General features: G+C 46.7%; 1 protein-coding gene across 2 annotated transcripts; it reads right to left on the bottom strand.

Moving 5' to 3' along the window:
- Positions 1-4,052: 4,052 nt before the first annotated feature.
- On the bottom strand, positions 4,053-12,787 carry LOC124122362 (C-type lectin-like). 2 transcript variants are annotated; one of them, XM_046485417.2, is made up of 5 exons: positions 12,651-12,787; positions 8,583-8,671; positions 7,086-7,182; positions 5,413-5,629; positions 4,053-4,197 (listed from the first exon to the last, which is right to left on the bottom strand). In XM_046485417.2, the coding sequence occupies exons 1-5, from the start codon at positions 12,724-12,726 to the stop codon at positions 4,167-4,169; spliced, it is 510 nt and encodes a 169-aa protein (XP_046341373.2). In that variant the 5' UTR covers positions 12,727-12,787; the 3' UTR covers positions 4,053-4,166. The 2 variants fall into 2 exon arrangements, with proteins under 2 accessions (XP_046341373.2, XP_046341365.2); XM_046485409.2 differs by having other exon boundaries at positions 5,410-5,629.
- Between the last annotated feature and the right edge of the window lie 379 nt (positions 12,788-13,166).

The raw sequence follows: 13,166 nt of genomic DNA on the forward strand, positions 1-13,166 counted from the left end.
ATGCTTTCCTTTCGTTGGCCAAGTTTGACATTATACCAAATCAGTATCAATACATGTGGCTGCCGCAACTGGATTACCATAATAACATATGTTGATTTTTTATATTTAAAAAAAAATTGTTTTGTTGTTTAACGTCGCAATCAGCAATATTCAATCTATATGAGGACAGTCTGTAAATAATCAAGTATGGACAAGACAATCCAGTGATTAATATCATAAGCATCGATCCACGCAATTGGTAAAGGATGACATGCATCAACCAAGTCGGCGAGCCTGATCACCCGATCCCGTTAGTCGCCTCTTACGACAAGCATAGGTTGCTGAAGACCTATCCTAACCCGGATCTTCGCGGGTTACATATATTGATGTATCCATAGCTAAAAGGCGCACATTGCTCTCTATTCCTTCAACAATGTCATTTAAATTATCAAATATTTAAACGATAAACATCAGTGGTCCTGGCACAGATTCCAGCTGTATCGCGGCTGTCTGTAATTATGTCTGGACCAGACAGACCATGCGTGTTGACCAACCCGGTCAAACGCCACGATTAGCAAGGCCACAGATGTTGACCGTCCTGTTCATATTTCCGTTGGACATAATGTAAAATTATCACTTCGGAATTGCCTCTCAAATGAAGCTGACACGCCGTGATATAACTGAAAAACTGTTATACAAAAATTACCACGGTATAAGATATACATCCACTCAGTACACGTCATAGCTTAACCATTGTTGTTAAAGTGTAGTGGTTTGGTTCATCCGATGCAATTCCCTATTTTGACTTGTACTATATGTTCCCTCGCCTTTTCTGGTAAACAATTGACTTGCCTCTTGCGTGTGTTTGTGGCGGTGCCACCGGTGGGGCAGGATACAATGACGTTTGACGAACACCTGGTTTCATCACTATGTGATAGTTATTCATAGACACAGGCTCATGATAAAGTCGGAATAGTACAATCGAGTGTGCTGTTAGCAGATGGTTGTTTTTTTTATATATGGAAAGGGTTTTGCCGCTTTTAATTACGGGGGTTGGTGGTGGGGTCGTCTAAGGCGCCGTACCCGTGCTCGTGTTTGTCAGCACCATACCCGTGCTCGTGGGTTTCACCGAAGTGGTAAACGTCTGAGACCTGCATCACTTCGGGCTTTCCTCCCACATGAAGTTGACATTCCGTGATATAACTGGAATACTGTTAAAAGCGGCGTTAACCCCAACTCACTCACTCACTCTTAATTACGTCTTGTATATGAAACATAAAAACTGCACTGTTGGCAATACAAGATGATATGTTGGCCATTATGCGGGTATAACCAATGGATGTACATATAGGAACCAGAGTATCACCACACAACCGCCTTTCCTCTATATTACGATAAGTCGATGAAAAATGTCGCATTGCTGTGATGCAGTTGCGGAACAGGGATCTGGTTTCAAGGATGTCTTCATTCATGAATAACATATGTAGTTTAACTGACAAATGGAGACGTTATTCCATATCGCCTCTGATATTAATAGGCTATAGCCTTTATTACATATGAATACACTAACTCCCATATGAAACTGACACACCGTGATATAACTGAGTGTAATAAAGACGTTTTCAATGCGGTGTTAAATCCAACTCACTCACTCACTCACACAGTAGGTAGTACGCCACCACTGTGATGCCATGTCAGTCACATACAAGGTCCGCACGACACCTCCACCCTCGTGGTGTAGAACTCACTTGACCTTTACTGACCTGTTCGTATTATGGTCAGAATGGCCAACTAATCTTATTTAGTTAAAAGCACGTTTCTTGAACAACATGGTTAGTTCTTCAGGAGATTGGTCTATTTCAATTTCTTTAGCTTTGGGAAAATCCTCGTAACAATAGAATTAAAAAGTCTGTATTTCCTCCGGATGAAGTGTGCATGTCTCAGGGGGTATTAAACAATGTATTGGCTTTTGTCTTTTGTTGACATTTAGGGTTCAAAGAGTTTGGCTTTTTACTGCGGCTGTAAAACCTTGGAGATAATATTTCAAGAATAGGCTCAGTACAAAACGCAGTGATTCAGACGAACTTATATAATGCATTCGTTTGTCCTTGTGAATCACGTTAGTTCATTTTAGTGAATGAGTATAATTTTAAGCCGCTTTCGGGGACAACAACAGGAACAATAATACTTTGCTAATTTTACGAATCAGGGACCAAAATGCAATTCCCTAATTTGACCATGCGATACCGTGTTTTGTTTCAGGTGAACAACTGACTTGCCTTTGCATGTATTTGTGGCAGGTGTCACCTGTGCGAAAAGTTCTAAGTCTGACTAACTTTCAACCACGGCCATAACACAGTGAACTAGTCAATGTAGTACATTGTTTGAGTAGTTCATTGCAAGTGTATTTGGTCTGTTGAGGCCGTTTGTATATAAGTGGCAGCCAGTTGAAAGTTATAGGGGTCCAAAAATGGACACAGGAATGCAACAGAACGTGTACTTAGCAGTTATCAAGTTTGTTCATTAAGAGAATAGTACTCCCCAAGAAATTCACAAGCGTATGGGGATAAGTGCCCTAGCCTTTCCACTGTTAAACGTTGGACAGCTATGTTTAAGGCTGGGAGAACAAGCCTTGATGATGACCCTAGGTCTGGACGTCCCTCAATTTCCATCAAAGAAGATTCAATCAAGGAGATAGAAAAAATTATACTGTCAGACGTATTACCATTGCCGAAGTTGAGGAAGACACAGGTCTAAGCCATGGATCAACTGAAACTATTATTCATGAACATTTACAGTTGAAAAAGATATCTGATCGTTGCGTGCCAAAGTTTCTAAATTCTGATCTTGAGGAAAAAAGAAATGACATTGCCAGAGACAATTTAGAGCTAATTAGGGAGGATTTCGACAAATTAAAAAAGAGATTAGTAACGGATGATGAAACATGGGTCTACCTCTATTATCCCGAGTCAAAACGTCAATCCATGGAATGGCACCATTCCACTTCTCCGGCAACAAATAAATTCAAGTCTTCAAGATCAGTGAAGAAAGTTATGGCTACTATATTCACGGATGCAAAGGGTGTGATCCTTGTTGATTACTTGGAAAGTCAAAAGACGATTACCGGTGCCTGCTATGCTGATTTGATTCATCGCCGGAGCCATTCTATCAAAGAAAAGCGTCGAGGAATGCTGACTGTTGGAGTTCTACTTTTTCATAACAATGCCTCTTTTCATACCTCTCGACTTGCAAAGGCTGCTGTTCGACAATGTGGGTTCGAAGATCTTCCTCACCCTGGCACCATGTGATGGCCATCTGTTGCCTGAACTATGGCCATGACCTCAAAGTTGCCGTGAATGGGTTCTTCAGGGTGGCTTCAGAAACTTCTTCCTAACTGGGATTGAAAAGCTTCACTCTCGATATGGACCCGTGAAGATCCGGGGTAGAATAGGTCTTCAGCAACCCATGCTTGCCGTAAAAGGCGACCATGTTTGTCGTAAGAGGCGACTAACGGGATCGGGTGGTCAGGCTCGCTGACTTGGTTGTTGTACGTCATCGTATTCCAATTGCGTGGACCATTGCTCATGATGTCAATTACTGGATTGTCTGGTCCAGACTCGATTATTTAAGACCGCCGTCATATGGCTTGAATATTGCTGAGTGCGGCGTTAAACATCAAACAAACAAACAAACACTTTCGATATGAGAAGTGTATTGAAAAGCAGGGAGATTATATTGAAAAATTCAAAACACTTTCACAACTGTTGGTTGTGTTTATTAGGCCTAGATGTGTATGGTATGGTCGGAATCGTACAATTAACTCAGCCTTTAACAGAAATTTCCTATGATTCTGGACAGGGTTTTGTGGCTTTTTTGAAGCCGCACCAGACACCATCGCGTTGATATGTGAACTATGATTGTATTCGACACTATTAAAAGCTGCAGAAGCATTCAAGGCTGTTAGAGGAAGTCTTGAAGTATCGGCACACCGTGAAGATCCGGGCTAAAATTGGTCTTCAGCAAACCCTGCACGGAATATAGCTGAGTGCTGCGTTAAACAACAAACAAATAAGTAGTATCGGCATATTGTATTTATAACAGTCCGACAATACATATCTTGTAAGCAGGTGGTATTTATTCATTGAATATTGACAGACAAAATACTTGTGTGCTCTTCTTTTCTAGCCTCAGCCCACAACGGGCGCAGCTGTATTAACTCTGAAACACAAAGTAGCAGAATCACTCTACTATGCACTTGATATGATCTAGTTTCCCTTTCGTTTCCCAGTTTTAATACAGGATCCCAGCATGGTAGTAAGTGAATATATTGTTTTGCGTCACGGTAACTGAAGACGTCGAGGTTGGGCCACCCACCAGCGGTTGTTATCACAAACATCAACATCAACGCTTCACAACGCCACACGCACGTTGCACCTCTACACAAATTGATCTTAGCATTACGACTGTCGTAACTGCAATACTTTAACACAGACGTGCAGCGCAAGTTTTTTTTAATAAAATTACCGCGAAGCTAAGGCTTGTTTGCGAAACGGGGCCCAGGAGAGGCATTGTGAAGGCAAAGACATCGTACACCTTGAACACCCGTACACCTCGAACACCCGTACACCTTGAACACCCGTACCCGTACACCTCGAACACCCGTACACCTTGAACACCCGTACACCTCGAACATCCGTACACTTTGAACACCCGTACACTTTGAACACCCGTACACCTCGAACATCCGTACACCTTGAACACCCGTACACCTTGAACACCCGTACGCCTCGAACATCCGTACACTTTGAACACCCGTACACCTCGAACACCCGTACACCTTCAACACCCGTACACCTTCAACACCCGTACACTTTGAACACCCGTATACCTCGAACACCCGTACACCTCGAACACCCGTACACCTTGAACACCCGTACACCTTGGACACCCGTACACCTCGAACACCCGTACACCTCGAACACCCGTACACCTTGAACACCCGTACACCTTAAACATCCGTACACCTCGAACAGCCGTACACCTCGTACATCTGTACATCCCGTACATATGCACACTTCCTACATCCGTACATCTGCACGCTTCGCACATCCGTATATCTGTACACCTCGTGCATCCCGTAAATCTGTACACATCGTACATTGTACATCCGAACACCTCGTCCGAGTAGACTCTTGCGACGAGCAGTTAAGGTACTTCTGTAAGCTGACCAAGTATTCTGACCAAGACCCCATTCCTTAAAGCGACCGTAGCTCTAAGACGACCATTACTCCCAAACTTTAACATAGACTTACGACAGTCGTGGCTCTGTGGTCGCTTTGTGAAACGGTGCCCTGTCATTCTAAATGGTAAGATATAAACAACTACGTCACTTCATACTTTTACATTTTTAACCATTATCGTAATACGTACGACCTTTCACAAAAGAAGTAGTAATGAGTTTCGCATCGATCATCCGCCCATTGGTGGTGCTCCTGCCCGTACAGGACGACACAGTCTTGTTGCTGAGTCCCTTTCTGGTTGGGTTCACTAGGTGCCCAGTCGAAGAAAGTAGCGTTCTGTCTGGTGGACTCCCACACCCAAACCCCCTCCTCTCGGACATCGGTCAGGCCGATCCATACTCGGTCAAGCACTAAAAGCAATTAAAACTTATAAAATAATATTGCTGTTTAGGTGATATATAAAGACAATATTTAATGTTTTAATAATGACAAACATGTCTAAAGTGTTCCTCGTAGAACATTTGTAGCTATACATTTAAGAATTGCTGATGCGAGGAAAAAACTTCACTCACTCGTCACACAGTTTTTTTTGGAAATGTGTTTGTTATACCCCCATCACACCAAACTAGTTCTCAATACATTCATGAAAATGTCGTCGAACGGGCTCCAACTGTGTATGAACGTAGTGGACGTAGTAGCAACTATTGACAGTCTTTTTACGAACTTCATGGACGGGCTCGGACAGGGAGGGTGCTCTAGAACTTTGAGTCTGCTCAAAATTTTATCCAGTCCATCCCGTTCTGCAGTTGGTCGGATTGACAACGTACGTAACACGGGAAAGACGTGTAACGAACGGAATTGCCGTACGTCGAACCTACTAGGGACGTGTTACGACGTGGTGCAGTCGGACATAAATTTCAGAACGTGTGCACAACGACCGGGTCGACTTCTCTTTGGGGGCATGATGTGCACAGCTCGGAGCCCTGAACTTTAATGAAGACTGGCTACAACGCGCTCGGTATCCATAGGAGTCGGGCCAGGACGGGCCAGGACACGAATACACACGCACTTGGGACGAGATGAGGACGTACTGCGAACGAGTTGGTCGGGTTTAGAATAAGTTAGAACTGGCTTGGACGTATTGTGAACGAGGTAGAACGAGGTTGAACTGGTTAAGAACGGGTTGAGAACGGCTACGGACGTGCTCGAACTGCGTCCAAACGTTGTCGGGATGAGGTGACCGGGCACTTTTACTCGATCTGAACTGGATACAAACGGACTGCAGACTGGCTAAGAACGAGTAACGTATTGAGGACTGCTTATGAACGAACTAGCATCGTATTTTATGCCAAACTACGCGTTCTACTGTGATCAAAGCCCGTTCTAGTATTTTGTTTAGAACGGGGTAGAACAGGATAGAACTACTTTGGTGTGATGGTAGCATAACGTGAATCTTGTCAGGGCGCCGTTCCACAAAGCGTCTTTATACTACGACTGCCGTAAGTCTGTGTTGCCATCGCCTTGCATAACGTTCAGACGTTCAGACTGAGAAGACGAAGTCGATCTGCATGATCCGAACTCTCCGACATGAATGTTACTACTGTCGTAAGTCTATGCTGATGTACTCCTAAGATCGCTTTGTGAAACGGGGCGCTGCCTGTCAATGATGGCATACTAAAAGCGTATGTGAGAATAACAACACTCCAGACTGACGACAGTCGTAGCTTGTAGACCATACCCGATTCACATACCCCACAGCTTATAGATCGCTTTGTGTAAATAAACAACCTCCCAGATTACGCGAGACGACTGGTGTATACCCGCAATGTCTATGTTAGCATTGAGCAAGGTGTGCTTCAAACTCACCCCCCACATTTAACTCCTTGACCAGCGCATGGATGTCCACGTTCTCTTGCTGAGTCTCTACTGACGCCAGGTATGCACCGTACTTCTCACATTCAAACTATGGACAGAAGACAAGTGAATCAATGTACAGTCAGACCTTGCTAGTCCGGACCCCGTGTATCCAGAACCCCCAGAACTTTCAGAAACGTTTACCTGTAGTCTGTCTTACAGAGCCTGATACAAACATAAATCAAATACAGCCCTTGCAATTCTCTAATGTTTGGCAAGTCTAGATTACTGCAGTATCTGAAAATGAAGAGCGTCTCTTGGCTCCCTTTTATTATATTTTTAATAAGATAACTGAACAACTGTTTTTTTCTGTACAGTATGTTCATTTCAAAGACTAGATGTTAGTCTAGTTTACATGACAATACTTCAACACAGTATTCATGAACATTCGATAATCCGGATGATTTCATGGGGAAAGCTACAGTTCGGATTAACAGGGTTTCACTGTATACATAAGTGTTTCCTGAAGTTTAATCCAATAATGCGACGAGAACTGAATATATATCGTGCATTGTAGAGGATATATTTACATCTAACTATTCTACAGTTTCAGCAACTGCTTTTGTTACAGGTTAAAGAATGAGTAAAATGTACATTGTATGGTCAGCACTATTTCCGTTCTGTGGTCTGAGGCGGTGTTGGGGCAGAGTTGTCCAGTGGTCTGGGGCGGTGTCGGGGCAGGGGTTGTCAAGTGGTCTGAGGCGGTGTCGGGGCAGAGTTGTTCTGTGGTCTGAGGCGGTGTCGGGACAGGGATTGTCCAGTGGTCTGAGGCGGTGTCGGGGCAGGGGTTGTCCAGTGGTCTGGGGAGGTGTCGGGGCAGGGGTTGTCAAGTGGTCTGGGGCGGTGTCGGGGCAGGGGTTGTCCAGTGGTCTGAGGCGGTGTCGGGGCAGGGGTTGTCCAGTGGTCTGAGGCGGTGTCGGGGCAGGGGTTGTCCAGTGGTCTGAGGCGGTGTCGGGACAGGGATTGTCCAGTGGTCTGAGGCGGTGTCGGGGCAGGGGTTGTCAAGTGGTCTGAGGCGGTGTCGGGGCAGGGGTTGTCAAGTGGTCTGAGGCGGTGTCGGGGCAGAGTTGTTCTGTGGTCTGAGGCGGTGTCGGGACAGGGGTTGTCCAGTGGTCTGAGGCGGTTTTGGGGCAGAGTTGTTCTGTGGTCTGAGGCGGTGTCGGGGCAGAGTTGGTCTGTGGTCTGAGGCGGTGTCGGGGCAGAGTTGGTCTGTGGTCTGAGGCGGTGTCGGGACAAGAGTTGTCCTGTGGTCTGAGGCGATGTCGGGATCCTGTACACCTATCGCCGACAACCGTGATATCACAAATAATCTGTTGAAAATGAAATCCTGAATTTCAATGAGTTTTTCCCTTTTGGCATAGCAATCCGCAATGGACATGTTACACAATGGAACCAATAAACATAATTTCTTGTGATTGTCATTTTGAGTGTATCGACACACCTACGTACCACTGCGTCCGGCCATGACTTCTTATCTCTGAAGAGTCTGTAGCAGGAGTTGCTAAAGTGAGTCCAGCCGTTCAGACAGTCCGCCGATACTGTTGTAATTAATAAAAGGAAATAATTAGTCGATAATAAACCTTTAGACATAACGCGTATGAATAGAATGATGAAGTTATATACCTCTTATTTATCACATAGTTCCATTCGATCAAGGATATTTACTAAATGTACTTTCTGTTATGTGAGGGGCGGCGGAGGAATCTAGTGGTTTAAGCGTTCGCTCGTCACGCCAAAGGCCTGGGTTCGATTCCCCACAGAGAGAAGCCCATTTCTGGTGTCCCCCGACGTGATATTGCTGTAATATTGCTAAATGCGGCATAAAATCCTACCCACTCGCTTACTCACTCCTCTCCTCAGTCACATCATTCGGATATAAATCGGATTGGGATTAAACGTGAGGTAACAATGGGGTTTAACGACGTGTGTGCTAGCTCCAGATCACGAAGATACCATGCCTCAGTTTAACACAAGTACCCTACTGAAAAAACACCCTACTCCGACCAGTATTATTCCTTTAATGTTAAACGCCACGCAGGGCAACTACAAGTTTCATGTGGGAGAAAAGCCCGAAGTGATGCAGGTTTAGACGTTTTAAACTTTGATGAAATCCACGAGCAAGGCGCTAACTTTTGTCCCAGAAATAAAATTATATTTTTAAAAGATATATATCTGCAAAATAAAAATCCAAATTGAATCCAGATCAATGATTCATTAGAGGAGAGCTGAGGCAATCTAGACTTGCCAAATCATTCTAGACTTGAATTCCTTCTTAATCTATTGTCTGGAGTTTGGGAGACTGACTAGGTGCTTATTGTCTGGGGTCTGGGAGACTGACTAGGTGCTTATTGTCTGGGGTCTGGGAGACTGACGAGGTGCTTATTGTCTCGGGTCTGGGAGACTGACGAGGTGCTTATTGTCTCGGGTCTGGGAGACTGACTAGGTGCTTATTGTCTCGGATCTGGGAGACTGACTAGGTGCTTATTGTCTCGGGTCTGGGAGAATGACCAGGTGCTTGTTGTCTCGGGTCTGGGAGACTGACGAGGTGCTTATTGTCTCGGGTCTGGGAGACTGACGAGGTGCTTATTGTCTCGGGTCTGGGAGACTGACTAGGTGCTTATTGTCTCGGGTCTGGGATACTGCCGAGGTGCTTATTGTCTCGGGTCTGGGAGACTGACGAGGTGTTCATTGTCTCGGGTCTGGGCCGATGAGACTGACTAGGTGCTTATTTTCTCGGGTTTGGGAGACTGACGAGGTGCTTATTGTCTCGGGTCTGGGAGACTGACGAGGTGCTAATTGTCTCGGGTCTGGGAGACTGACCAGGTGCTTATTGCCTCGGGTCTGGGAGACTGACGAGGTGCTTATTGTCTCGGGTCTGGAAGACTGACGAGGTGCTCATTGTCTAGGGTCTGGGAGACTGACGAGTTGCTTATTGTCTCGGATCTGGGAGACTGACGAGGTGCTTATTGTCTCGGGTCTGGGAGACTGACTAGGTGCTTATTGTCTCGGGCCTGGGAGACTGACGAGGTGCTTATTGTCTCGGGTCTGGGAAACTGCCGAGGTGCTTATTGTCTCGGGTCTGGGAGACTGACGAGGTGCTTATTGTCTCGGGTCTGGGAGACTGACTAGGTGCTTATTGTCTCGGGTCTGGGAGACTGACGAGGTGCTTATTGTCTCGGGTCTGGGAGACTGACGAGGTGCTTATTGTCTCGGGTCTGGGAGACTGCCGAGGTGCTTATTGTCTCGGGTCTGGGAGACTGCCGAGGTGCTTATTGTCTCGGGTCTGGAAGACAGACGTGGTGCTTATTGTCTCGGGTCTGGGAGACTGACGAGGTGCTTATTGTCTCGGGTCTGGGAGACTGACTAGGTGCTTATTGTCTCGGGTCTGGGAGACTGACGAGGTGCTTATTGTCTCGGGTCTGGGAGACTGCCGAGGTGCTTATTGTCTCGGGTCTGGGAGACTGACTAGGTGCTTATTGTCTCGGGTCTGGGAGAATGACCAGGTGCTTGTTGTCTCGGGTCTGGGAGACTGACGAGGTGCTTATTGTCTCGGGTCTGGGAGACTGACGAGGTGCTTATTGTCTCGGGTCTGGGAGACTGACTAGGTGCTTATTGTCTCGGGTCTGGGATACTGCCGAGGTGCTTATTGTCTCGGGTCTGGGAGACTGACGAGGTGTTCATTGTCTCGGGTCTGGGCCGATTAGACTGACTAGGTGCTTATTTTCTCGGGTTTGGGAGACTGACTAGGTGCTTATTGTCTCGGGTCTGGGAGACTGACGAGGTGCTAATTGTCTCGGGTCTGGGAGACTGACCAGGTGCTTATTGCCTCGGGTCTGGGAGACTGACGAGGTGCTTATTGTCTCGGGTCTGGAAGACTGACGAGGTGCTCATTGTCTAGGGTCTGGGAGACTGACGAGTTGCTTATTGTCTCGGATCTGGGAGACTGACGAGGTGCTTATTGTCTCGGGCCTGGGAGACTGACGAGGTGCTTATTGTCTCGGGTCTGGGAAACTGCCGAGGTGCTTATTGTCTCGGGTCTGGGAGACTGACGAGGTGCTTATTGTCTCGGGTCTGGGAGACTGACGAGGTGTTCATTGTCTCGGGTCTGGGCCGATTAGACTGACTAGGTGCTTATTTTCTCGGGTTTGGGAGACTGACGAGGTGCTTATTGTCTCGGGTCTGGGAGACTGACGAGGTGCTAATTGTCTCGGGTCTGGGAGACTGACCAGGTGCTTATTGCCTCGGGTCTGGGAGACTGACGAGGTGCTTATTGTCTCGGGTCTGGAAGACTGACGAGGTGCTCATTGTCTAGGGTCTGGGAGACTGACGAGTTGCTTATTGTCTCGGATCTGGGAGACTGACGAGGTGCTTATTGTCTCGGGCCTGGGAGACTGACGAGGTGCTTATTGTCTCGGGTCTGGGAAACTGCCGAGGTGCTTATTGTCTCGGGTCTGGGAGACTGACGAGGTGCTTATTGTCTCGGGTCTGGGAGACTGACGAGGTGCTTATTGTCTCGGGTCTGGGAGACTGCCGAGGTGCTTATTGTCTCGGGTCTGGGAGACTGCCGAGGTGCTTATTGTCTCGGGTCTGGGAGACTGACGAGGTGTTCATTGTCTCGGGTCTGGGCCGATTAGACTGACTAGGTGCTTATTTTCTCGGGTTTGGGAGACTGACGAGGTGCTTATTGTCTCGGGTCTGGGAGACTGACGAGGTGCTAATTGTCTCGGGTCTGGGAGACTGACCAGGTGCTTATTGCCTCGGGTCTGGGAGACTGACGAGGTGCTTATTGTCTCGGGTCTGGAAGACTGACGAGGTGCTCATTGTCTAGGGTCTGGGAGACTGACGAGTTGCTTATTGTCTCGGATCTGGGAGACTGACGAGGTGCTTATTGTCTCGGGCCTGGGAGACTGACGAGGTGCTTATTGTCTCGGGTCTGGGAAACTGCCGAGGTGCTTATTGTCTCGGGTCTGGGAGACTGACGAGGTGCTTATTGTCTCGGGTCTGGGAGACTGACGAGGTGCTTATTGTCTCGGGTCTGGGAGACTGCCGAGGTGCTTATTGTCTCGGGTCTGGGAGACTGCCGAGGTGCTTATTGTCTCGGGTCTGGAAGACAGACGTGGTGCTTATTGTCTCGGGTCTGGGAGACTGACGAGGAATAAAGAAAGGGAGCCATTTCAAACTGTTACGAACTAGAAGAGAGCGGGGTATTGAATTGTGAACTTGTGATTAATTCACTTAAAATGAAGCTACACAAGTACGTTGGCAATATTGGATACTATTCCCGTTGCAACATCTCTCAGCAATCAGTGACACCCAGTCCCCTCCTAGACACTACGAATGTCCCTATCACACGTTGAGCAGTACATTTTGAAACATCACCTTTGTACCAACTACCTTATAGTTTCGTGTTTTGAAACAGTACCTAACTCTACTTCTAACACATAACACTTGCGATGCAGAATGTTCAAATTCTCCAAAAGCGTTCCAGACTACGTGATCCGTCTTCATTCCACTTACCGGACACGACAACGACCGCCGCACAGAGAAATCCGAAGGTCATGGACGCCATGTTCGCCTGATATGACACAAACATGTTTAACAGCCACTGTGTGAATGGAAACAGGTGTTTATTTTTTTCTATTTTAGGTCCTGACATGCGCATGTAACCAAATGAATGCAGAACCTTATTCAGGAATGTCGCCAACAACAAAACTGTCGTTTTAACACAGGTGGTGTTATATGTATTTTCATACAACCAATGTGATAATTTGATAACATGTCCCACCGAATCCCTCACGTCATATGTCCTAGCGACTCCCTCACGTCATATGTCCCCAAAACTCCCTCACATCATATGTCCTAGCGACTAACTCGCGTCATATGTCCCAAAACCTCCATCACGTCATATGTCCCAGTGACTCCCTCACGTCATATGTCCTAGCGATTCCCTCGCGTCATATGTCCTAGCGACTCCCTCACGTCATATGTACTAGCGACTCCCTCGCGTCATATGTCCTAGTGACTCACTCACGT

Source organism: Haliotis rufescens, unplaced genomic scaffold (genome assembly GCF_023055435.1).
Source record: "Haliotis rufescens isolate VD_foot unplaced genomic scaffold, xgHalRufe1.0.p SCAF_16, whole genome shotgun sequence".
Taxonomy (NCBI): domain Eukaryota; kingdom Metazoa; phylum Mollusca; class Gastropoda; order Lepetellida; family Haliotidae; genus Haliotis; species Haliotis rufescens.

Bases quoted from the DNA above. Each gene is read 5' to 3' on its own strand.
- LOC124122362 (XM_046485409.2), bottom strand. From the start codon at position 12,726: ATGTTTGTGTCATATCAGGCGAACATGGCGTCCATGACCTTCGGATTT. The intron at 5,630-7,085 runs GTGAGTTTGAAG...AATTGCTTTTAG, and splicing joins CAAGGAGTTAAATGTGGGGG to TGCTTGACCGAGTATGGATC. The intron at 4,198-5,409 runs GTACGTATTACG...TTTGTGTTTCAG, and splicing joins TACTTCTTTTGTGAAAGGTC to AGTTAATACAGCTGCGCCCG.